This window comes from Scyliorhinus torazame, chromosome 6, assembly GCF_047496885.1.
Source record: "Scyliorhinus torazame isolate Kashiwa2021f chromosome 6, sScyTor2.1, whole genome shotgun sequence".
Classification (NCBI taxonomy): domain Eukaryota; kingdom Metazoa; phylum Chordata; class Chondrichthyes; order Carcharhiniformes; family Scyliorhinidae; genus Scyliorhinus; species Scyliorhinus torazame.
Genome location: NC_092712.1, coordinates 214090769 through 214117775, shown reverse-complemented (window position 1 = coordinate 214117775; position 27007 = coordinate 214090769). Strand labels below are relative to the sequence as shown.

Sequence of the window (27007 nt, the reverse complement as noted above, 5' to 3'; positions counted from 1 at the left end):
CCAAGCATGAATTCAAACCTTTGCATGCTGCCTGTACAGTAAGTCACTCCAGTTGTTCAAGCAGTGGAAGTAAACAAGATCTATTTCATTCCACGTTGATAAGTCTGGTTATGAAAGTTCGAACCAAGTCAACATTCTGTAGCAGTCTTGGGAATCTGATACCTCAACCAGTACTTCCTTCAAACTTCAAAATTAGTTTTGCGTACACTGGAATCTCTTATTGCCAACGATTGCTTAAGTTCATTGACTTAACATTATGCGCAGACCGCATTGACTAAACAGACGTTCTGCATGTTGATTTTTAGTTTGGTTTGATCTAAATAAAAATATGATGTTGCGTTTCCTTGCCAAAGATGCCTTAAAAGCCTTCCCGTTGTGGAATGGGGAGCAAACCCACCGTCTCAGAAGCGGAGATGAGTTCAATTGATATATATTTTTTACATGTTGAAGGAGTCACGCCGAACATTGGCTGAAATGCACGCGGAAGATAGTAGGAAAGGCATGAAATGACTTAAGAAATTACTTTGCAGGGATTTACTGCACGCACAACAAATAAACTCGAGGAAAGAAAATAGCTCCAATCAGCTCCGAGCAACTGCAAGAGCTGAGCTGGGGGATGGCAGGCTGTGACGGGAGTTGTAGTCCGCCGCTGCGCTCCCTCCCTCAACCGCCAATCAGCCGCCAGGACCAGGGGAACTACATCTCCCAGGAGGCGCGGCGGGCGGGCAGAATGTCCAGCCGACTCCGCCGTCTGCAGCCTCCGGTCGGGCAGGCGACAATGTTTCTCTGCTTTGCCTTTTGCACATGGTAACGTGTGGCCACAATACTGTGCAACTGTGTTGGAAATGGCGTAGGCGATCGCATTTAAAAAAAAAACCTTATATCTGTGAGAAGTGGCTCGGCTCCTTTTGCTGTGCCCCCGTCCTTTTTATTTGCTAGAGTGGTTCTCATAGCCTGTGCTGGGTATGGAGCGCCTTGTCACAGTTTTTAATCAGCGTTGAAACAGGCGAGCAGCTCTGACACGGTAATTACAGCGCTCCCTGCTTTCCGATACCGAGCATTGAGTTGGAAACGTTGTATCCATCGCAGCCTCTCTCGGCTGGAGACGTTGTATCGCAGCGTCCGTCCACGACTTGCACAGCAGGGTCTGCCCCAAGAGGGGGAGTTTGAAGAAAAACGCGTCCGGGCAACGCACTTCGCATTTGACACTTCAGGAAGTGGTTTGAAATGGGTAATACCGCCACAACACGCAGAATCTGGCTGCCGACCTGTCAGCATTAAATTCTATGAAAATTAAAGAGGATATCCAGGATGGCATCAAGTAACTCGAGTTTATCTGGCTCATCGGTTTCGTCAGGTAAGGGAGCGAAGAGCAAAACGACAGGTTAAGATATGAAAAGCATGTTCAAGCAGCTGACGTAATTGAATGCTTTAGAAACGCATTGGCTGTGCTGCTAGGTGAGCGTGTTGTCTGACATTTTTGTTTAAAGATCTAATCCATGGCAACATGCAATTGCCTGGAATGTTCTTCAGCTATCATAATAAAAAATATCTCATTTGAGATAAATCTTTAGCAATATCAGCTTTTTGACCTAGTTTACTTTGTTTGGATCATATATGTTAAAAGTCACTGATAAGTTGCTGCATTCTTATGTCTAAATCTCCCTTTCAATAAAATATAACTACCCTTGCTGTAGCTACAATTATGACTCATAGCAATTTTATTTATATGTCTTTAATAGTGCAGCAACAAGAAATGGTTATTTCAATGATCATTCTGGCATGGTGTACACAGATGCAATTCTTCATTAAATCTCTTACTACAATCAAGTGAATATCAAATGCGCAACCTGATTTTTATTTCATAATGATTTACAACTCATTTCTATAGCATTAGACCCTTTTAAGAAAAATGTTCTGACAATTGAGACATTTTAAAAGATTCTAAATATTTTGCTTTCTTAAAGCCATAATGTGTTAATTGAGTAATACAGTCACATTTTAAATTGATTTATCAATGCAATGTGATTGAAATTACATGTAGGTATGGGTGAATTAATAGCTCATGATTATGATTGAGGTTCTTCCTTTGCTGATAAATGCTAAGTACCACTTAAGATGCTTTGTCTCCATTTCGCATCTGAGAAATGGTGTGCAAATAAAATGGAAATTTAGAAAATTTATTAGTAGCTGAAAATGTTACAAACTGTTGAAACTGTTATAACAATAAATTGCAACACGATAAACCTATTTAAAAAAATCTTTTGATGTTCGAGGCTGCTGAATTTTTAAAATGTGCAAAAATAGTTGAAGCAGAGAGTAGTTGAGCTGATTTTAATTAAGATGGTGAAATTTGAGTGAGGTGAATCACTGGCTCATTTTTAAAGAGATTTATCAGAAAATAATGACGATTAATGGTAGTGGTGTCATTTATAGAGCTATTCCTGTTTTAAATAAATGTGACCGAATTGTCCTGTTTTATTCTAAAGTAATGTAAGTGGCATAGTCCAGTTGTATCCATACATAATATTGAATAACCTATATTAGGAAATAACTTAACAGTGGGAATTTACTAATGGCATTAATAGGACTTTAAAACCCTTCACAATTACAATGCACTTTTTTTCATACTTGTGCTCTAATGCTGCTCTATTTCTATTAATGGGCACGAGTAAATTGCAGCCCAAGAATGATTAGCTGTCTCAAATATTACCTTGTTTGAAAAAAAGAAAAATGTCTCAACCTGATCTTGCATATTTTGGAGAAACGTTAATATGTTTCTCAGGAAATAATTTTGTGAGATTGTGAAACCTTCTTGACTCACTCAAGTATTGAGCATTTCTGAAGTTTACCTGCTTTATAGCTTTTAGGAAGTAAGAGTCTGGCGTCTTGCCATGGTAACACAGCATGAATTGGCAACTTGATGTGTTAAGTGTGTGTCGCTGCTGCTACCCTATATTTAGGATTTACATTCTAAAAATATAAATAAGCATAGCATGGAGTTACATTTATGTTGACCAAAGTAATTTGTATGTGCTCATGCATGCCTTAAACACATCTACACTCTGCAGTCAGGTTCACAAGATGTTTGTACAAAAATCTGAACTGTGTCTGCAGTGCAGTTTTTTTTTCTGCATTAAGAAAATGCAATTATACTGCTATTTCTAGAAGCAGGACATTGATGCTTTATTGACACTAAGCTTTGTGGGGAAAAAAGCCCCCTTTCTTCCAACTGTGATCTTTTAATATAAATAAATAAGCAGATTGCAAAACTTTACTTTGCAGTCTGACACCACAGTGACTCAGTTGGGAGTGTATTTTGGCACATTGAAAGGAACTGTACTATTGCTCCCATTTATATATTTTTAAAAGTTGGACTTCTGGTGATATCATGTGGGAGCAAGACGTACGAAAAGTGGCTCCTGGCTGGGTCTTTGTTTTTGATCCCTTTACTCGGCTTTTCGGGGGGTTTGATGTCCAAATGCCCGTTGTGGGTTTAGGAATTGTTCCGCAACGGAGCAGTATGAAAAACGTCGACAAAGAAGCTCACCTTGAGGAAAGCTCAGGAGGATAGCCAGCCGAGGGAAGATGGCTGCCGCGCCCATTACTTTAGACATGTTGGCAGTAGTGATGGCTGGGAGCTGGAAAAGTTTGGCAAGCAAATGGATTGGCAGTTCGAGTGGAAGGGCAAGGAGATTAAATAATCCTTTGAAGCTACTATTGAGGAAGCTTAGGGCCCAATTCAGGAGCAGTTGGTGAAGACTTTGAACGTGGCCAAAGCGCAGGGTGAGACATTGAACGGGGTGGAGGAGGCCCTGTCGCAGCATGCCGATCGGCTTGCCTTCTTGGAGGCGGAGTTACTGTTAGTGATGGATAACAACAAAGGCCTGAAGCTGGACAATCTGGAGGACAGGAGAAGGCGGTTAAACCTCAGGTTGGTAGGGCTGCTAGAGGATTTGGAGGGCTCTAAGCTGACCCAGTACTTTTCGGGGATGTTTTCTCAGTTAGTGGGGGGAGATGTGGTGTTTCCCCATCCGGAATTGGACAGAGCTCACCGGGAAATCAGGCAAAAGCCAAGGCCAAATGAGCCACCGCAGGGGTGATTATCTGATTTTATAATTTCCAATGGAAGAAGAGGGTCTCGGAGTGGGCGAAGAGGATTTGGAATATTGACTGGGACGGGTACAGTGAGGATATGTTAAGATATTGGGACTGAGCTGGCGAAGAGGCATGCAGCCTTCAACAGGGTGAAACAGCAAGGGCATGCGATTTGGGGTGGTGTACCCAGCGAGGTTGTGGGTCACCAGGGACTTGAAAGATCACTCTTTTGACATGCTGGAGCAGGCCAAGGCCTTTGTCAGAGAGAAGAAGTTGGGGCCGCTATGAGGAGGATTTTCTAGGACTCTGTGTATGAAGGGGGATGTTTGTATACTGTACTTATGCCTTTGTGCTTTTGGGACTTTGCGTTTTGGCTTTGTTGGCAGGGGGGGGCCTTTAATAAAAATATAGGGCACATTCTCCCTGTGTCTGTGTGGGGCTAACCCCAACAACCCAAAGATGTGCATGGCAGGTGAATTAGCCATGCTAAATTCCCCCTTAAATGGAAAAAAAAGGAATTGGTACTCTAAATTTATAAGAAAAAAAAAATGGGGATTGTTCTGGAGGGGGAAGAGGTTTAGATGATGGTGGGGTTTGGGCCTGTTGGTGAGGAGCATGGCCAGTAGGATTGGGGGTGGCTGTTGGTTTTGAGGGGCAGTTGGAGTAGGGCCCTGGCTGGGGGCTACTCTGCTAGCAATGAGAGAGGAGGCTAGCAAATGGGAGTGGGGGGAGGGGAGAGGTTGTCGTCTGTTAGACCTGTTTTGGTGGGCTGCAGTGGCCCTAGCTCGTTGTTCATGGGATGGGGGATGTTGTGGCCTTGGCAGTCATCTGTAGGCCTGGTTTTGGGGGGGGGGGGGGAAGTTTGAGGAGGGGAGTGATAAGTGTCCAGGGATTGTTCTTTGTTCCACCTTAGGGGTGAGGCTGGTGGCTATCTGAGGTGAGCCTGAGATCCAGGAACATTAAATCATGGTGTTGATGGCTGATTTGAGGGCGATGGGGGTTCGTGTGTGTGAGAGACCCCCGACAAAGATGCCCACCTGGAACATGCACGGCTTGTGGGGCGGGGGGGGGGAGGAGTGACGAGGGCAAAAGCTTTTTCCTATTTGAAAGGTTTGGGGGCCAATGTGGTGTTCCTGTAGGGGAGACACCCATGGGTGCCGGACCAGATCAGGTTGCAGATGGCTTGGATGAACCAGGTTTTTCATTGATAGTAGAGCAAGCGGAGTGACAATTTTGGTTTACAAGTGGGTTTATTTTACGGCAACTGATCAGGGGAGTCGTTATGTGATGGTTACAGGTATACTGGAAGGGAAGGCAGTGGTGTTGGTGAACATGTACGCCCTGAATTGGGATGATAAGTTGACTGCCATTCTGGAGTTGAATGTGCACCAGCTGATTTTAGGAGGGGATTTTAACTGTGTTTTTGGATCCAAAGTTAGATCGCTCGAGGCCAAGGTCACTGTCTCTCTTGGGGATGGCGATGGTGTTGGTGACATTTATGGATGAGACAGGAAGGGTGGATCTGTGGGGGTTTGTAATCCCGGGGGGTAAGGAGTTTTCCTTTTTGTTCGCCAGTGCACAAGGTATACTCAAGGACTGACATCTTTGTTATGGGTAAGATGTTGCTCCCTTTGGATTGGTGTCCGCCCCAGAAAAGATCCTTCTATGAGGGGCTTGGTAAGTCAGTTCCGTCAGAGAGTGAGCAGGGGATGTTCGACCTTTTAGAAGGGTTGAAGTTCCCCTGGTAGATCAGGGGGTTTGGAGGAGGTGCACATGGCTTTGGGGAAGGTGCAGGCTGGGAAGGTGTAAGTTGAGTTCTTTAAGAAGTTTGTGGATCAGTTGGCATCAGGTGTTGGAAATGTTTTAATGATTCATTGACATGGGGTTCCATTCCGGACATCTTGGGGCAGGCTTCCATTTCCCTCCTCCTACAGAAGGACAAGAACCCCACAGTGTGTGGGTTGCACTGGCCGATCACTCTGCATAATGTAGACGCAAACCTTCTCTCCAAGGTGTTAGTGTAAGGTTGGAGCCGTGTCTCCCAGATATGGGGGAGGATCAGATGGGCTTTGTGAAAGGTAGGAAGTTGTTGTCTAATGTGAGTCAGTTACTCAATGTGGGTCTTGCACTGGTGGTGGGGCCAGAGCCGGAGATAATTGTGTCGTTGGATGCAAAAAAGGCCTTCGACAGGATTGAGTGGAGATATACTTGTTTAGGGTTTGGTCCTAGGTTTGCGTTGTGGGTGTGACTGTTGTATGAGGCACCATCGGCTAGTGTGCGGACAACGCCTTGAGTTTGGGGTTCTTCAGGTTGCCTCGTCCATGTCTACATTGTTATTCACATTGGCGACTGAGCCATTGGCAATTGCCTTGAGGACTCATGGGGAGGGATTGTGAGTGGTGGGGGGTGGGGAGAGTAAAGCACGGTGTCGTTGTACACTGACTATCTTTTGTTGTATGTAAGGGACCAGGGAGCAGTGATGAGTGATATTATGGGGATATTGGATATTCGGCTCTTTTTCGGGTTACAAGTTGAATGTTGGAAAAGTGAGTATTTTGTGGTTGGTTGGTGGGCCTGGGGGTAAGGGCTGAGGTGAGAGGGCTACCATTTCATTGTGCTGGGACTAGCGTCCGCTATCTGGGGGTCCAGGTGGTGCGGGTTTGGGCCTGGCTTTGCAAGCTGAACTTTGTTAGTCTGGCGAGTAGGGTGAGGGTGGATTTGCCTTCCATTGTTTCTGGCAGGTGTGAGTCTCTTCGCAGGGTGAATGCCAAGTCATCCTGCGCGATGCTAAGTTTGATACAGCTCAAGGTGGTGTTTAGGGCACATCTCACCAAGGCCAGAATAAGTCGTTTTTTTTGAAGGGGTTGAGGATGGGTGCGAATGGTGATCGAGAGGGCGTGCGAATCATGCGCACATGTTCTAGTCCTGCCCCAAATTGATGGGAGTTTGGGGGCCTTTTTCGAACACCACATCGTCAATTATAAATGTGGATTTGGAGCCCTGCCCATTAGTTTTTAAAAAATATATATTTATTAAAGTTTTTTAACACAATTTTTCTCCCTTACAAACAATAAACCCCCCCCCCCCCCCCGTAACAAAAAAAACCGAGAAATCGCGCAGAGCAAGATATATACATGGCAAAATGATATATTTACACAGCTTTGTACACTGGCCCTCACCCGTCCGTACGTGCCAGTTTCCCCAACCCTTCATGTTATCTCTTGCTCATCCACCCTCCCAGGCAGTTCCCCCCCCCCCCTCCCAGGACGTCCCCTCCACCCCCCCCCCAAGGTTGCTGCTGCTGCTGACCGACCTTCCTCTAACGCTCCGCGAGATAGTCTAGGAACGGTTGCCACCGCCTGTAGAACCCCTGTGCTGACCCTCTCAAGGCGAACTTAATGCTCTCCAACTTTATGAACCCAGCCATATCATTTATCCAGGCCTCCAGGCTGGGGGGCTTCGCCTCCTTCCACATTAGCAAGATCCTTCGCCGGGCTACTAGGGACGCAAACGCCAGAATGCCGGCCTCTTTTGCCTCCTGCACTCCCGGTTCGTCCACTACTCCAAATATTGCTAGCCCCCAGCTTGGCTTGACCTGGACTTTCACCACCTGAGATATTGCTCCCGCCACTCCTCTCCAGAACCCCTCCAGTGCCGGGCATGACCAAAACATATGGACATGGTTCGCCAGGCTCCCTGAGCACCTTCCACATCTGTCCTCTACCCCAAAGAACCTACTCTACCTCGCCCCCGTCAAGTGCGCTCTGTGGACCACCTTAAATTGTATCAGGCTGAGCCTGGCACACGAGGAGGAGGAATTAACCCTACCTAGGGCATCAGCCCACAGACCTTCCTCGATCTCCTCCCACAGCTCCTCCTCCCATTTACCCTTCAACTCTTCTACCAGCGCTTCCCCCTCTTCTTTCAACTCCTGGTGTAATAGCCCTGCCCATTAGTAGCACTATTTGGGGTGTCAGGCCAACTGGAATTGAAGACTGGAATAATGGTGGATGCTTGGGCCTTTGCCTCATTGTTGGCTCGGCGGCGGATTCAGTTGAGCTGGAGGCAGGCAACTTTTCCCAGCCTGGCTGGGTGACTTGATGGAGTTCTTGCACCTTGCGAAGGCCAAGTTCACGGTTCACGGTGAGGGAAACGATTGACTGGTTCTATCGTAGATGGTTACCGTTTATATTGCAGTACAAGGATTTGGTTACTGTTGGCTGTTAGGCAGTGGGTGAGGGATTGGTTGTGTATTGGGGGGGTTATAATTGTTGGCAGGGTTTTTTTAAATATGTTTACTATGTGTTATTGTTTGATGTATAAAACGCTGCAAATTTAATTAAAATATTTTCCAAAAAAATGTAAACGTGGTATATTTAGTTTTCTTAATTCGTGAACATAATACTTATCCTGAGCCATCCACTAGAACAAAAGCAAATTACAGCAGCGATGGAAATCTGAAATGAAAATAGAAAATGTTGAATGTACTCAATAAGTCAGTCAGCATCTATGCAGAGAGAAACAGAACAAATATTAAGTGGTTGAGCTTTCATCTGAACTGGAAAAAGTAATAGCAAGGTACTTGATTTTAAGCACGTACAAAGGCAGGGATGATAAAGATGTTATGATCAAGCTGTTGAACTCAGAGTTGAGTCCAGGTGGCTGTCCCATTTCCGGCTTGTGTGCTGTCACCCCTTCCCATCCCTCCCACAAGGGTTCTCTTTGTCCTCATCTTCCAACCATCAGCCTCCATAATCAATGAAACATCCTTCAGCATTTCTACCATGATGACACAACCAAACACATCTTTCCCACCCGTCTCCTTTTAGCATCCTCAAAGGATTGCAGTGCAATCTGTGGAGATGTGGGATATCTTTGATAGGAACTTCTGGATTTCTTAGTTTAACCATACACATAGGGCTCCAGAAGTTGCGGTCATATTTACCCCATTGTAAGAGCTCTGATAACCTTACCACTTAGTTTCATTACCACTTAGTAGCTCCAGACCTTTCTGCTTGGACTTATTTAGATTCTTATTTTCCATGGAATATGTGGCATTATTTATTCTTCTTGCCAAAATGTATGATCTCGCGAGTATCTACAATCAAGTTAATTTTCTACTTGAATGCCCATTCTACAAATTTGCCTCAGTCTTCCTCTATTAATAGAACCCTCCATTTGGTTTTGTCTGTAAATTTTGGAACTGTGCTTCTGATTCCCAAATCTAAAGTGTTCATATAAATGGTGAACAATAATTGTCTCAGTACCACCCTGGGGTAAGTTGACTCTTGTTTGAAGTTCAAAGACAGCAGTGCTTCTTACTGCCTCAGTAGGAGGTATTTATTGAACTTGTAAAATGGCAGCTTACAGAGCGAGTGCCTCATGGCAGAGGTCACATGTCTACAGCAAGCCAGATAGGACATGTAATAGTGTTGAACTTCAAAGTCCAAACATCTCCTGTTTCCTAACAAACTAAAGACAGGTTTGCAATCCGGATCATGTGTAACTGAGTTACCCACTGTACACCAATTGTTCTCTTACATCAACAACTGTTTGTTCTACTAGGCGGTCTCTGCATCTGAATAGAATACATGAATCGTGGAGGTCTCTTTATGGTGTGTATTGTCATTGGCTGTTCGCCTGGATGATGTTCCTTGTCCAGGGAATGTCGTTCCTGTGGCACTTGTTGCCATGGTAACTGTTGTTCTATTGCTGGTTGTGGGAACCCATGGACTTCTGTACAGCTGGTGAGATCTCTTCTCCCTGACTGGCTGGGCTGTGACCAAACAGCTTTGCTAGTTGTTTGTATATGCCTGCAGTTGCACTGGTACATGTGGTTGTTCACTTCCACCGTGTATGATCAAGGTGACACGCTCTCCACACGTCCCAAGTTGACATATGAACTGACTGTTGTTGAGAGCATTTGAAGGTGTGCACCCTGACTGGTTCTCCAATGCTCGGTTCTGGCAATGGTTTATGAGACTTGTCAAAATGAAATTTGGATCTGCCATTTCACCTTGATTTTTTTCACTAATGCCTGTTACTATTTCTGGTTCCAGTAGCTTTTTTTTGCTGTTGGAAGTGTGGATTTTGGGTGGCGCGATATTAATCTTTGTACAGGACTACTTTCCGTGCCTCCAATTGGTGTATTTCTCCATGTATATCTGTGCTCGATTTCTTGATGATTCCTTTGGTGTTTTTCACTGCCACCTCAGCCTTTTCATTTGACTGGGGATAGAGTGGAGATTGGTGATGTATAGTGTCGAATTTTCCAATCTTTTTGTGAAGTAGCTGAAGACTTAATTTGTGAACTGAGGGCCAGTGCCACTCATCACAGTGTCTGAGATGCAGTAGCAACTGAAATGTGCTTTTGGGCATTCTACTATTTCTCCCCTACATCACTGAAGTCTGCTTGTCTAGTTCCCAGTAGTCCGAATAGTAGTTGATGGTGACAAGGTTATAATTTCCTGCTAAAGTGAAGAGGTGTACTCCCACTTTCATCCATGATATGTCTGGGATGTCATTTGTTGTCAGCAGCTCTCTAGCTTGTTTGGCTTGATACTCGTTACAACCACCACTCTGGCCTATGTGGTCTTTAAATTCATTGCTCATATTTGGCTAACAGAGCACTTCTCTTGCCTTTCTCAGACTTGATTCAATTCCTTGATGGCATGCGTCAGATCTCTGCTCTGAGTGGGTAGGACTGTTGCTTCACAGCTCCAGGGTCCGAGGTTTGATTCCTGGCTTGGGTCACTATCTGTGTGGAGTCTGCACGTTCGCCCCGTGTCTGTGGGGGTTTCCTCCGGGTGCTCCAGTTTCCTCCACAAGTCCCTAAAGACGGGCTGTTAGGTAATTTGGGCATTCTGAATTCTCCCTCTGTGTACCCGAACAGGTGCTGGAATGTGGCAACTAGGGGCTTTTCACAGTAACTTTATTGCAATGTAATGTAAGCCTACTTGTGACAATAAAGATTATTATTATCTCCTTAGGGATGACTGCTCTAATTTTTTGGTACAAGATGCCTTCTTGGGCTGACATTTCAATATGCCCAATATGCAGTTGTGACCAGCGGTATGCCCTAGATGCTGTCAGGCCATCCTTTCATCACCGCTTTATGTAGCACTTAGAGTAGCATTGTGTTGGGTAGTTCGCTTAATTTGAGCAAGGTGCTTGTTTGTTGGATTCGATGTCTTTGCTGGTTTGAACTCTTTCTCGATCTGAACATAGTTCAGTTTGCGTTCACGCCCTGGATGCAAATGTGACTGGTCGTCCTTGCTGCATTGGAGTTGCTCCAAGATCTGTCTTGCTTGAGTCATACTTCATCACTGATGTCCTGTTACTTCAGCACTGGCATTGTCATCACTAGTTGTTTGATTTGAGTTGCCAGTCCAAGTTTAGACTTGCTCCAGCTAATATGAGTGGCTGTTGACACAGCTCATGATGTGAAAATCATGATGTTGCATGACACCGCCTTTCTAACACTTCTTCCTTGCTTGATACTCTTCTGTGGTCATCATTGTAACAGTCACAAAACCATTTATCTCGATAGACTTGATGGAACCAGCCTGTTGTACTGTGTATAATGCTTCATCAGACAATTCTGTAGCTATCACTCCAGTGGCCATCTATATAGGCTTACATTGCTTCTTTCTAGCCAAACAATTTTGCATGTGAAATGATTCAGCTTCGTGCAGTTAAAGCACTGGGGCTGGTTTAGCACAGGGCTAAATCGCTGGCTTTGAAAGCAGGCCAGCAGCACGGTTCAATTCCCGTACCAGCCTCCCCGAACAGGCGCTGGAATGTGGCGACTAGGGGCTTTTCACAGTAACTTCATTTGAAGCCTACTTGTGACAATAAGCGATTTTCATTTCATTTCATTTCATTTCACTGCTTTCCTCTTATTGGTTAATCCTTCCTTTTCTTTGTATGATGTCCTCTACAGTACCTGCATCCTGTCCTTTGCCATTTTTCTTCTCTTTTGGCCTGGAATGTCTCTCAGCATAATGCATCTCCTGGTCTGCTCTGCTGTACATGTGCTTCATCTGACATTTTATAAACTCTGCATTCTACACACATCTATTGCTTTCGTAAGCATAGATTTTCGACTTACTTTCACTGAGGGGTCTAGAATTCTATCTTTAATGACAATCTTTTAATTGCCTGTATTCATGATTCTGCATGCTTTGTTATTACAGTCACATATTGATCAATGCACTCGTTTTCATTTTGAACTCTAGTGCTGAATACATAGTGTTCGTAAGTTACACTCAAAGTGCGTTCAAGGCTTTCAAAATCTCTGCGATTTGTATTTTTTGTTTGTCAGTTAGATTTGGGGTGAAATAGAATTTATACCAGTCCCTGCCCAGCAGTGTTCGAAGTGTGGCTACTCCTATCGGCTCTGCCTTGTTAATTAGACTTGTTACAATCTCGTAGTTTTTCCATTTTCGGTTTTGAGTTTGCTTTTTTTTGTCTTTTATCAGCAGCTTTTAGCAGATTTTAATATTTACGTGTCTTTCTGAACTACTGCTTCTCTCCGTAATTCCAGGGTTTCAAAACTTTATTTTTGTCCCACTTCTGATCACCATGTTTCAAGTTCAAAGACAGCAGTGCTTCTTAGTGTAATTCTCAGTGTGAGGCCTTTATTGAACTTGTGTAAAATGGCACCTTACAGAGTCCCTCGTGGCATAGGGACTACAACAAGCCAGATTGGACATGTAATTCTGTTACAATTCAAAACCTAAACAGCTTCCACCTTTACCAGTCTGAGTAACTACCCATTAACCTCAAGCCTGTTTTCTGTTCTGCAGACAGCTACCACTATTCTACGACTTGTACTCTGACACCACAGGATCTGATTGCAGTTATTAATGTATTTTGCTGCGGTATCTTATGGAAGACCTTTTGAAAAACCAAATATATTACATTTCTTACATTACTCTTATCTTTCTGTTTTGCCAGATAGATATATTTTGTAAGCTGTCCAAGTGCCATCATTTGGGTTTCTAAACAATAATGATTATGAATTATTTCTTTTTGGCTCCCATGAATGAGGTTTGGGGAACATTTTACACACATAATGCATCCGGTATTCCTATATCAGTTTTGCGCAGTGATGTGCGAACTAAAGCTCCTACTATTTGACCATAATTTGTCTTGATACTGGTTTTGAAAGATTGCCATCTCCAGCCTCGCTAACTGAAATTACTTCTTGGTGATAAATTGTGAATAGTGGGTTTTTTTCACTCTGGGCTATTCTCAGTGTGAATTGGGTTGGAATTGGCCAAAGTTTTATCACATAGCATCTATAATGGGAAGCAAAAGGAGAGGATAATTTCTGAAAAGTTAGCCCTGCCTAGATTTGAATTAGGTCCATTATTAATAAAAACATATGCTACTTATTTGGTTAAGTTAATAATTGATGATATGTGTAGTAGTTACATTTGACATGTTTTGGTTTAATAATTGTGTTTTAAAAAGTTCTAGATGATCAATATTTAAGAATTGTTAATAGTTGGAAAATATTTTTCAATAAATAATAATCACAAAGAATTACATCAAGATCTTTTATGTTCTGTTTTGTGTTGATTTTTTTAAATGTTAGGAAGGCAATAATGGGAAGGTTGGGGGAGTGCTTAATACGCTGCTCATACAAGAAGCCAGTGTTCACATTGGAGGCAGTGTAGTCATTAGTCCAAGAGTTAATTCGGCTCATTTGTAAAGTCAGACTTGCTGGTACCAGGTGAGGTCAATAACCTGATTCATGCTTCGGCACTCTTATCTTCAAACAAAACCAGATCAGCTGTGACATGACTAATAGTTGTGCGAGACTTGGCTGTTTCCCTGGGAATGTAAAATAATATTAGTTGTGTTCTGGCTGAATTTAAAATGAAGGTGAAAAGAATACAAGCAATAATTATTAATAACTTAAAAGGCAACCAGATGGGAAAAAATAAGACAAACATACTGTTATGGGCCAGGGTTTAGAGAACCCCAAAGTGTATCATGGAGTTCACCTGACCCACAACATTTAATGCATTGTGGTATGGGGAGCACACGGTCCACTCTACAGGTGTGGTACAGCAGAAATGGAAAAGTATTTTTTAAAGCAAAACAATGTTTATTCTATTAACTCAAGTTAACCTTTTTAAAACAAACAGTGAACATCTTAGCAATCATTAATTCAAATACAATCCCCAAAGAATACAACACTAAGTAATCTGTCCTTTTAACATCCAGAAGACTTAAAAAAAAAAAAACCTTAAAACAGAAGCACATTAGGTTTATATTCATTACTGAGAACATTTATAATTATGAATTCACCAAATGATCAAGAGATAGTCTTTTATGGCAGAGAGATCAACAGTACACCTGCCCTGTCTGGCTTCAGCTCCAACACTTAAAATGAAACTAAAATACACCCTGCAGCAAACAGCCTAAAACGAAAGTAAAAAGCTGACAGACAGCCCAGCTCCACACACTCTGATATCACTGCAGTAATATGAGCAGCCAAACATTTCTTAAAGCGACATTCTCATAACGATATCAAAACGCAGTGCAAATTATTATGCATCTGCAGAAAATAGGGCTTCAGGCAATCGACGTGCAATCGAGTCCAATTCATTTGCAAGGAGAAAAATCGTGCTTCAGGCAGATAGGCCTCTGAAGACAAACAGCAGTTTTGGAATGTGAAATACTGGGTAGAAAGTGGACATATTCCGTGATTTCAGAGATAATTATTAATTGCTTTTTAATTGCTATAAGTACTAAATCCATGATTGAACATAAAAACACGAGTTGGAACCACTTTAGGAAATAAAATAAACTCAATTACTTTTCTGTGGCGATCTGTATTTCAGTGAGTTATGGTCTTCTTTGAGAATAAGAAAAGTATGGTGCTTCCATGTCTTCTGTTATAGATAGGATTAACGTGGTACTTTATGGATTGAATATCTGACTCTGAGCAGAATTGTTAATTATAATGAAAGGCAACTAATTATCATGACAAAAGGGAAATACATTTAAACTTAATCCATGGAATAGAATTTTAAAAGAGCACCTTTTTTTTCTCGGAGCTTTGTTGCATAAAATCTAACTCAAATTTTAATTTGGGTAGTTTTGAACTTTAGTAGATCTGTCTCTTTTTGTTAGTCTATTTGAATAATTGTCTTGGACATATAAGGTGAAAGCCATCTCTGATACAAAATCAGTTAGATAGTGAGGACAGTAATGTATTTAAGACTCTAGTTTGCTTGAAAATTGAAAGAAATATTCTGCCCCGGTACTTCCTAATAAAGGCCGCTGTACTTCGACTCTATTTTCATGCTATAACCATATATCTACATGTCTATTTAGCTGTGACTTGATCTTGGGAATAAAACTCTGTTTTTGGATCTGCCTTGGATTTGAGGACCAACCTATCCAATGTAACTATTTTTCGTGAATATTCTGTCTTGAGCAGAGTGAAACTATTTCTGTTTTATTTTTTGTATACTTCAGAACCTTTTCACACAACTAATAGAAACCTGCAATATTCTCCCTCAAAAGCCTTGGATGCATAGAAGAAGGCCACTTGGCCCATCGAGTCTGCACCAAACTTCCAAAAGAACACTCTATCTGGGCCTATCCCCGTAACCCCTTGCATTGATCATGGCTAATCTACCTAACCCGCACATCTTTGAACTGTGGGAGGAAACCTGAGCACCCAGAGGAAACCACACAGACATGTTGAGAAAGTGCAAACTGCACACAGACGGTGACCCAAGGACGGAATCGAACCCAGGTCCCTTGCGCTGTGCGGCAGCAGTGCCAACCAATGTGCTGCCGTGCCGTTTGGGGGCAATTTTAGGACTTGGATTATTCTCCCCCAAAAGCCTTGGATTTTGGGGCAATTTCAAGATTTGGGTTAGTAGTTTTTGTTATGGAATGAAGACAAGTCAATGGAGTTGAAGTACTGATCAGTTGTGATCTAATAGAATGGTCGACTCCTATTAGTGTATTCCAAAATCTCATCTACACTACCATTATGAGAAGCATGGGGATGGATTCTCCGCCCCGCCACGCCACTTTTGAGCCTCAATACGCCGGCTGGATTCTCAGTTACGCCGGCCGGTCAATGGGGTTTCCCATTGTGGGATAGCCCCACGACGTTGGGAAACCCCCGGGCGCCAGCAAAAAGGAGAATCCCACCCATGATGTATTTGCTTACAGAGTGCAGGATTGTGTTAAACCTTTTTGGATACTGTCATGGGAGTGTACCTTTAAGAAATGGGTGTTTATCAAATAACTGCAATGATGTCATTGTGTGGGTGGAGCTGGGTTGTGTCTCTGGCTTTTACTTTTGTTTTGAGCTGGAAGCTGTTTGTGGCTTTGTGTTTTACTTTCGTTTTAGGCAGTTGAAAGCTGAATTCAGACAAGGAAGGTTCATTTTCTCTCTCTGTATGTTAAAAGGTGTCCAGATCACTTGATAATTTGGAAGTGAAAGCTGTCTTGTGTAAAGAAGTTATATCTACTGCTTTGTTAAAAAGGGTGTTTGGCTTATGGATGTTGTTAGGAAAGTTATTAAGGGTTACATATAGAGTACTGTATCTGTGGGGGATAGTTGTGTTGGTAGTTGATAAAATGTTTCCTGTGTGTTTATAAAATGTTAACTGAATTCATAGAATAAACAGTGTTTGGTTTGAAAGTACTTACGGTCTCTGTTGCATTACACCTGGAAAGTAGGCCCGTGTGCTCCTCATAACCAAAATCTATTAAAAGTTGTAGGTCAGGTAAACTCCATGATATACTTTGGAGTTTTCTCAACCCTGGCCCATAACAATACCTTTTGCCTTAATTTTAAAGCTTGCTTGATTATTTGAAGTCCCAAAAATAAATGCTTTTTTCATCCACCGAAGCATTATAAGCTTTTAATAGTGGCAAGCACCAATATTAAAAATAAACAAAATGCTTTCTAATATGGGAAGAACTGAAAAATGCAGTTTTGTATTGGAAATTAAAAGTCGTTTTGTTGAGCTTGTGGAAAGGACTTCCGAGGGTGTGGGCTTCCAACTACTTTGCAGTGATCAGCAGAAGCTGTGTTGTAGTAACCAGCGATAATCCTCTCACAATACAGCAGAGATTTGGTGAAGTTTCAATTGTAGCTGTGAACACATGTTTCGTCTTTTGGGCTGACATGCATCGTTGCTTCCAACTTACTACTTTTCCCAATGATTGTTAATTTTTGAGTATCTGTTTTGTTCATTCTGCAGCACCAATACAAGGAAATCGATTTTTTTTGTTCACTGTTAAGGTCTCGTAATAAGCTGCAGTACCACTTTCTGCTCGAAGGACACTCTTATTTCCAGTTCCACCATATTCATCATTGTAGCTTCATTGCCAATTTCACACTAATCAATAACAAATAAATATGCCTAAAGTGCTGCGGATTCACAATAGTTAGGGGATGTGGGCTTGAGACTGCCAAAACTTATTTTATTTTTGATCTTTGCATCTTGCTGGACAAGGAGATTTTTAAAATTATGTTCGGACAAGACTCAAATTAAAGTAGCCCTCAAGCTACAAGGTTATAATTCTGATCCATTGTTACTTCTTCTTCACCTGTCACTGAAAACAATATTGGGGGGGATTTTCCAGCAGTTCTTGCCAGTGGGATCTTTCGGTTCCGCTGACGGCGAACCCCCCACTATGGTTTTTCCAGTGGAGGGGGGTGTTTTCAATGGAAAATCCCATTGACCGTGGCAGGACCAGAAGAACACCCTGCCGCCGGCCAATGGAGAGCAAATGTAAATGTTGCATTTCCTTTTTTTTGAGATTCTGCACTGATTGGGAAAAGGTGGAATGCCATTTTAATGATTTCCTCTTCTTAAAAATTTAGAATACCCAATTCATTTTTTTTTCCAATTAAAGGGCAATTTAGCATGGCCAATCCACCAAACCTGCACATCTTTTGGGTTGTGGGGGTGAAACCCACGCAGACATGGAGAATGTGCAAACTCTACACGGTCAGTGACCCGGGGCCAGGTTCGAAACTGGGATCTCGGCACCACGAGGCAGCAATGTCACTTTAATGATGAATAACCCTTTTGTGGTGGAAGATGAAAATAGCAATAATGAAAATGAAATAATCCTGATCTTATTTATTTCTTCATAACCTGTAATTATAATTGCCTGATTTCACTCGTTTGTCTAGAGCTAGTATGAGACAAATATGAAAATAATTTGTATGTATAGGTGAAATGCATTGATCTGTTTTGCAGAGTAGAAATTAAAATGGCGGGACTATAAAACCACTGCTGTTGTCTGTTTACTGCATTTTCTTAGCAACTACATTGGTATTTCTTTTCATAGAATCATACAATCCGTACAATGCAAAAGGAGACCATTTGGCCCATCAGGTCTGCACTGACCCTTTAAAAGACCACACAACTTTGGCCCAATCCCCCACCCTATCCCTCCACCCAACCTTTGGAAACTTGGGGGCAATTTAGCATGGCTAATGCACTTAACCTGCACATCTTTGAACTGTGGGAGGAAACCAGAGGAAACCCACGCAGACACTGGGAGAATGTGCAAATTCCACACATTGGCCTTTATGTTTATTCCTGTAGTGAAAGCATTTTATTTGCTGCTTGAAGTATAGATTCTATTGTAGGTGTTTAATGTAATTGCAGTCATGGTGTTTTATTTCTTTCAATAGAAAATAAATATGCCAATATAGCAGTTTATAGTATTGAAGCCAAAGGAAACCATGTCAACACAATACCACACTTACTGTTAAGTTACATTCAGTTACAATCCAAAGATCAAAATCTGCCATAATTTTTCTAGAAAATATGAGGGGCAATATATAATGGGCAATAATGTGTGCGTTAAATTGAGGGCAGCATGGTGGCGCAGTGGATAGCTGCCTCACGGCGCCGAGGTCCCAGGTTCGATCCCGGCTCTGGGTCACTGTCTGTGTGGAGTTTGCGCATTCTCCCCGTGTTTGCGTGGGTTTCGCCCCCACAACCCAAAGATGCGCAGGGTAGGTGGATTGGCCACTCTAAATTGCCCCTTAATTAGAAAAAGTGAATTGGGTACTCTAAATTTATTTTAAAAAATAGAAAAAAAATGTGTGCGTTAAATTGCCATACTTGGGTGGCTGAAATATTTAAGCACACAAAAGTATAATAGAAATAATTGCAGGTTATTTGGCATCCAGATAACACAATGTGACTGATTGCACTTGATCTGTCAGTGCCTGGAAGGGAAATGCAAATGGTCAAAAGTTACTTGTCCTTTGCTTGAATCTGTTTAAAATGTGCTTTTTAAAAAAACATTCCAAATGCAGAGTTGAAACCTTGTACAGATTTGAAGTACCTGACTTCTGCTTGGAGGGAATATGTGCATTGAATCAAATTGTTTACTCATTGCTGATAATACTGGGCTAAATCCCCAAAAGTACGACTTCTTGAACACCTATCTCAAAAGATGAAACTTCCTGGGCAGAAATCCAAGTCCGGTACAGTGCAAAGGGTGCATTTTGTTAGGATACCTTATCCGTGATGCTCATGAGGTTCCAGAGCACCATTTCTTTCCTTTGACAGCTCTGAACACTTTAGGTCGTTTTTGTTTGTTATAACATTCCTTTCTGTGAATTTCGGGTACTATTTCTGACACTGAAGGCAACTGACCAGCGAAAACTGCTCCTTGGTCAGCTATCAGGAAGTTTTTAAGAATGACCCAGGTCGTCAACTATGGACCTAAAATGGTTAGAAAGAGATAATGATAGAAAAATACTGCAGATGCTGGAAATTGGAAATAAAAGCAGAAAATGCTGGGAATATTCAGCAGGTCTGGCAGCATGTGTGGAGAGAGAAACAGAATATTTTAGATCTGTGACCTTTCACCAGCACTGGGAAATGTTAGAATGTAAGAGATTTTTGAGTGAATGAAAGGCAGTAGAGTGGGAAAATGAACAATTTGAAAGTTGTTGATAGGGTGGAAGGAGAAATTAAACAACAAAATATTTCATGGTGTAAAGTCAAAAAGAGTGGTAATGGGAAAAGTAAAGAAACTAAAGCCATGATTCCACACTCTGTCCACAAGATCATTATACGTGACAAAGGTGAGCACAGCTCATCTCATCCATTCAGAGTGACCTACAAACATATGTATTAGTAGCAGAAGTAAGCTATTCAGCCCCTTAAGCCTGCTTCGCCATTTGATAACATTTCTTACATAATTTCAGTGACTATAACTCAAAAATATTTAATTGGCTATAAAATAATTTGAGGCATCATGAAAGGAGCTGTGCAAAATGTAAATTTTGCCTTTTTACACCTGCAAGCAGGAGACAGAGTGACTGTTGCAATGGCGAACCTGGAGGCCCATTGCTGATTCTCAAAGGATGATTAATCACGGAGCAATCAACTGATGTTAGGAAAGTGGCTACAAAGAAATCACTACATTTACAAAACAATTCAACTCTGCAGCTAATACAACCATACTATTCTGACTTCTCTGGCTTAAACCCACAATATATCTTAAGGGAATCTGCCTATTTTATACTACTAACACTATTCCAGGATTTATAAATAGACACCTACTAGCAGCTTAGGAAAAATGTTGATTTAATTGTTGATCTGACTTTTCAGAGAAGAATGATACATGTTACATAAATTCAGCACCCTTTAACTCAAGGATCGAATTATTTCCCCTTCCCCCAGAAGCTGTGTTATACATTCTAAATTTATGGTCCAAAATGGAAAAATGTAATAAGTAAGAAACTCCAACATTGATACCGGAGTGACACCCCACCCATAAGACTAAAAGCTGCGCACACATTCCGGGTCCTGCCCTCTGCAGGGAAAAGCAACATGTTCGAGTATGAACCTTTTTTGAATTAACCAAAAACACGGGGAACAATAGTTCCCCAGTACGTTACCCATGGCACTGCCTTGACCAATCAGAGTTGACTTGTCAACCAATTATCTCACTTTTCTCATGCGGTATAAACTGTTACTGCCGTTGAAATGTGGCATTCTTAAAGACTTCCGGTAGCGGCGATGAGGGAGTAAGTCGCACACTTGGCGGCTCCCACTCCGGTCGGACATTTGGACCTTTTCCCCCGACTTTTTCGTGCTTTTAAGCGCTGGATTGGAAAGTAATAGCACTCGGGCACTGAATCCATACAGAGGTGTATGGAACTAAGATGTAGGAAGGAGCGCAAACAGCTAAAGAATGCAAGCAAGGGCAAAGGGGAGGCTGTGAGTGAAACCAATATGGCCGATGTCCAGACCCGGGCACCGCCAGCTCAGCCGACAATGGAGCACCTGTTGCAGGTTATGCAGGAGAACTTCCTAGCACTGAAAAGTGATCATTTGGAACCGCTCCAGAAATCTTTTGACCGAATGGAGAAAAGGCTGGATGCCCAGGCTGAGAAGATCCAGGAGCTGGAGAAGACGGTGGAGGAGCAGGCGGACTTTCAAATGGTGGCGGACATGGAGATTCGAAGGTTGAGAGACCAACAGAAAATGCTCCTGGAAAAGCTGGAGGACCTGGAAAACCGGTCTCGCCGGTAGAATTTAAGAATCGTTGGCCTCCCGGAGGGGGCCGAGGGGCTGGATGCTGCCGCGTATGTGGCAGATTTGTTCCAGAAGCTGCTGGGGAACGAGGTGTTCCCTCGCCCGCCGGAGATGGACAGGGCACATAGAGCGCAGGTGAGGTAGCCGCGGCGATGGGGTCCCTCACGAGTGATAGTGTTTCGGTTCCACAGGTTCCTGGATAAGGAGCGGGTTCTTCAATGGGCCAAGAGCTCGCAGAGCTGCAACTGGGACAATAGCACCCTGCGCGTTTACCAAGACCTGAGCACTGAGGTGGCCAGAAGGAGGGCAGGTACAGGCAAGTTAAAGAGATTTTATATAAGAAGCAGGTGAAATTTGGGCTGCTCTATCTGGCGGGACTGTGGGTTACGCACGAGGGCCAGCACCATTATTTCGAGGAACCCGAGGAGGCGATGGACTTTGCAAAGAGGCAAGGTCTGGTCGTGAGCTGAGGAGTATTGGACTCATGTTGGAACTTTTAATTCTTTTTCTCTTGTTTCTGAGAGATGCCTGCATGTTTTTTCATACTTCTGTATCTTGGTTTTTATGTGTTTTTTGTCTTTTTTCTCTTCATGTCTCTTTTTCGCTTTTGTGTTTGAGTTTTGTTAGAAAAAGAGAATAGTTGGAACGGTTCGGATATGGGGGTGTTTTTCGGGGAATTTTTGCGATCTCTTTCTGCGTTCAGATAGGAATGGTTGACAGTGCCTGCTATTTTGTTTTGTATGACTTAAATTGCACTATTGTTGGGGCTGTCTCTGTCCTGTTTAGAGTATTTGTTCAAGCAGGGCTGATTTGGGGAAGTGGTGTGGATGGGCCGGGGCGAGGGGAGCCAGGGAACAATAGGTGAGAGACTCGCTGGCACCGGAGTTGGGAGCCACCAGGCTAGCTGGGAGGGCTAGTCAATGGAAGCCGGGGAGGGGGGGGGTGTTCATTTAGCTAGTTTATGTCAGGGGTTAGGTTATAGGGTGGTGTTGCTGGTGGGGGGGGGGGGAGTAGATCTGCTGACGATGTTGGAAATAGGGCATGGTAACAGTGAGGAGGTCAGGGGTGGAGGCGGGTCAGAGGAAGCGCGACACATGGCTTTGGGGCTGGCCAAAGAAAGGAGATGGCTGATCAGTAAAGTGGGGGGGGATGGGGGAGGGCGAGGTGCCCCCCCGACCAGGCTGATCACCTAGAATGTTAGAAGGCTAAACGGGCCAGTCAAGAGGGCGCATGTGTTCGCGCATTTACCGGTTTTGAAGGCGGACGTAGTCATGTTACAGGAGACTCATCTGAAAGTGGCTGACCAGGTAAGATTAAGGAAGGGCTGGATTAGTCAGGACTTCCATTCGGGGCTCGACACTAAGACCAGGGGGGTTGCGATCTTGATCAACAAGGGTCCACTTTGAGGTGGAGGGCACAGTTGCAGACGGGGGTGGCAGATTTGTTATGGTTAGGGGTAAGCTCGAGGGGGTGAGAGTAGTCCTGGTCAATGTATATGCCCCTAATTGGGGTAACGTAGATTTTGTTAAGAGGTTGCTGGGGAAAATCCCTGACTTGGACTCCAGCAAACTGATCATGGGTGGGGACTTTAACACAGTTCTTGATCCTGGCCTGGACCGGTTGTGTTCAAAAACAGGTAGGGTGCCAGTGATGGCAAAGGAACTGAGAGGGTTTATGAAGCAAATGGGGGGAGCTGACCCATGGAGAATTAGTGGGCCGTCGGCAAAGGAGTTTTCGTTTTATTCCTACGTCCACAAGGTGTATACCCGAATCGATTTCTTTATCATGAGCAGGGACTTGCTGACAGGGATGACGGGTGCAGAATATTCAGCAATTACCATCTCGGACCATGCTCCGCACTGGATTGATCTGCAGATTTGCAAAGATAGCTTTCAGCGCCCACAATGGAGGCTGGAAGTTGGGCTACTGGCGGACGAGGCGGTGTGTGAGAGGCTGAGGAAATGCATGCAGAATTACCTGCAGGTAAATGATACTGGAGAAGTCTCAGCAGCGGTGCCCTGGAAGGCGCTGAAGGCAGTGGTGAGAGGGGAGCTGATTTCAATCCGAGCCCAAAGGGACAGGACAGACAGGGCAGAAACGGACTGACTGGTTAAGGAAATTTTACAGACAGGAGCTATGCGGAGTCCCTGAGGCCAGAGTTACTTAGGAAACGACAGAGGCTGCAGACCGAGTTTGGGGTGTTGTCTACAGGGAAGGCCATAGAGCAGCTTAGAAGGGCAAAGGGCGCAATATACGAGCATGGGGAGAAGGCCAGCAGAATGCTTGCACAACAGTTGAGAAAGAGAGAAGCGGCTAGGGAAATAGGAAAGGTAGTCGACGGGGAGGGAAACCTGGTGGGGGACCCGGTAGGACTGAACAAGGTGTTTAGGGACTTCTATAGCAAGCTGTACACCTCGGAACACCCACGGGACCGGAGGAGATGAGGCGCTTTTTGGACGGACTGACCTTCCCAAGAGTAGCTAGGGGGTTGGTAGATGGGCTGGGGGCCCCGATCAGGACCGAAGAAGTACTGGGGGGCCTGAAGGTCATGCAGTTGGGTAAAGCCCCAGGGCCGGACGGATACCCGGTGGAGTTTTATAAAAAGTTCTCCGAGATAGTGGGGCCGGTGCTGGTCAGGGTATTCAACGAGGCAAGAGACAGAGGGGTCTTGCCCCCGACGATGTCGCAGGCCACTATCTCGCTTATACTGAAACGGGATAAAGACCCGGAGGCATGTGGGTCCTATAGGCCGATCTCTTTGATTCACGCAGATGCTAAGTTACTGGCCAAGATCTTGGTGTCTAGAATTGAGGACTGTGTATCGGATGTGATTGCGGAGGACCAAACCGGGTTCATAAAGGGCAGGCAGCTGGTGGCCAATCTAAGGAGGCTGCTCAATGAGATTATGATGCCCCCGGAGAGCAGGGAGGCAGAGGTAGTGATAGCAATGGATCCCGAATAGGCTTTCGACCGGGTTGAGTGGGACTATTTGTGGCAGGTGCTGGGACGTTTTGGGTTCGGGGTGGGATTCATTGACTGGGTTAGGCTGCTATATCAGGCCCCAGAGGCTCATGTCAGGACGAACAGGACGACATCTGACTACTTCAGACTGCACCACGGGACTAGACAGGGATGCCCCCTCTCCCCATTGCTGTTTGCGCTGGCTATAGAGCCGCTGGCAATTGCGCTGAGAGCTTCAAGGGACTGAAAAGGGCTGGTCTGGGGGGGGGGGGGGAGTGGAACATAAAGTCTCGTTATACGCGGATGACCTGCAGTGACCAATGGCGGAGATGGACAGAATCATGGAAAACGTGAGGGAATTTGGTCGGTTCTCAGGATATAAATTGAACATGGCAAAGAGTGAGATGTGGGTAGTGCAGGCGAGAGGTCAGGCGTGTAGGCTGAGGGGGCAGACGTTCAGGCTGATAGGGGAAAGCTTCAGATATTTAGGGATACAAGTAGTGCGAGACTGGGGTAAGTTGCATCAGCTAAACTTGTCCCGGTTGGTGGAGCAAGTGAGGGACAAATTCCGGAGATGGCATGCGCTCCCGCTGTCATTGGCGGGGAGAGTGCAGATGATGAAGATGTCGATTCTCCCGAGATTCTTGTTCATATTTCAGTGTCTCCCCATTTTCATTCCGCGGTCCTTCTTTAAGAGGCTAGATAAAATTATCCTGCGATTTGTTTGGGTGAGGAAGGCGATGCTCGAGAGGAACTGAGGGGATGGGGGGTTGGTGCTGCCGAACTTTAGCAACTACTACTGGGCAGCTAACATAGCCATGGTAAGGAAATGGATGGTGGGTACGGGGTCGGTTTGGGAGCGGATGGAGGCTGCTTCGTGCAGTGGCACCAGTTTGGCAGCCTTGGTTACGGCGCTTCTGCCGCTCCCGCCGGCACGGTACTCCACCGGCCGTATAGTGGTGGCGGCTCTACGGATCTGGGGCCAGTGGAGGAGGCATATAGGGGAAGTGAGAGTGTCGGTTTTGTCCCCAATCTGCTATAACCACCGATTTGCCCCGGGGAATATGGACAGTGGGTTCCAATTATGGCGGGGATTGCGAGGATGGGCGATCTGTTCCTGGAAGGGAGCTTCCCGGGCATGAGGGTGTTGGAGGAGAAGTTCGGGCTGGTGAGAGGGAATGATTTCAGGTACTTGCAGCTGCGGGTTGTCGTGCGCAGATTGGTACCATCCTTCCCACACCTCCCACCAAGGGGGTTCCAGGACAGGGTAGTCTCCAGAGTGGAGGTGGGAGAGGGGAGAGTTTCCGACATTTATAAAGAACTAATGGGAGCAGAGGAGGCACCGACCAAAGAACTGAAGCTTAAATGGGAGGACGAGCTGGGGGGGGCGGGGAGGTAGAGGATGCCATATGGGCAGACGCTTTGAGTGGAGTAAACACGACCGCAACATGCGCCAGGCTCCGTCTGATCCAGTTCAAGGTCGTACATCGGGCCCACTTGATGGTGGCCCGGATGAGCAAATTCTTTGGGCTGGAGGACAAATGTGCTAGATGTGCCGGAGGACCAGCGAACCATGTACACATGTTATGGGCGTGTCCCAAACTAAGGGGGTACTGGCAAGAATTCGCGGACGTCATGTCCCGGGTATTGAAAACTCGGGTAGCAATGAGTCTTGAGTGGAAATGTTTGGGGTTTCGGAGGACCCGGGAGTCCAGGAAGAAAAAGAGGCCGACGTCTTGGCCTTTGCTTTCCTGGTAGCCCGGCGATGAATACTGTTGGCATGGCAGGACTCCAAGCCCCCGAAGTCTGAAGTAAGGCTTTCGGACATGGTGAGCTTTCTCGGGCTGGAGAAAATTAAGTTCATCTTGAGAGGATTGCTGTCAGGGTTCGCCTGGAGGTGGCAGCCATTCGTTGACTTCGCGGAGAATTAATCGTCAGCGGGGGAGGGGGGGGGGGGTTAGGGTAGTGTAGAGTTGGGGGTTGCTTAGGCAGGTTCTTGCGAGAGGGGAGCCGATGTTTGCATTATGTCTTTTTTGATTTTTATACACTACGGTATAATGTTGCTGTTTTATATGCCAAAAATACCTCAATAAAATTGTTTGTTTAAAAAAAAAAGAAATTTGGCATTCTTGCATCTGTCCTGATGTGTGCAAGATGAAAAGCTTTGACAGCATGTTTTTTTTTTCAGCAATACTGACATTTTGTACTACTAAATGACTATTTACAGTCATATTAATTACTGCCCTTCAATGCTTTAGTTTAAGATGTATTTTACTCATTTATCCCTTCATCAATGAACTTGTTTTGTAATTCATTAGTTTAACAAACTTGTGTGCTGTTCTTACAGCTGATGTCATGGTTGAAGGGAATTTGGTTGTTAGTGT

General features: G+C 44.3%; 1 protein-coding gene across 1 annotated transcript in view; it reads left to right on the top strand.

The window, feature by feature from the left end:
• Nucleotides 1–731: 731 nt before the first annotated feature.
• Nucleotides 732–27007, top strand: part of chn2 (chimerin 2) — a 401316-nt gene continuing 375040 nt past the window's right edge. Inside the window, 1 exon segment of the mRNA XM_072509387.1 lies at nt 732–1357. Within this exon segment, the coding sequence (XP_072365488.1) occupies nt 1312–1357 (46 nt within the window). The 5' untranslated portion in view covers nt 732–1311.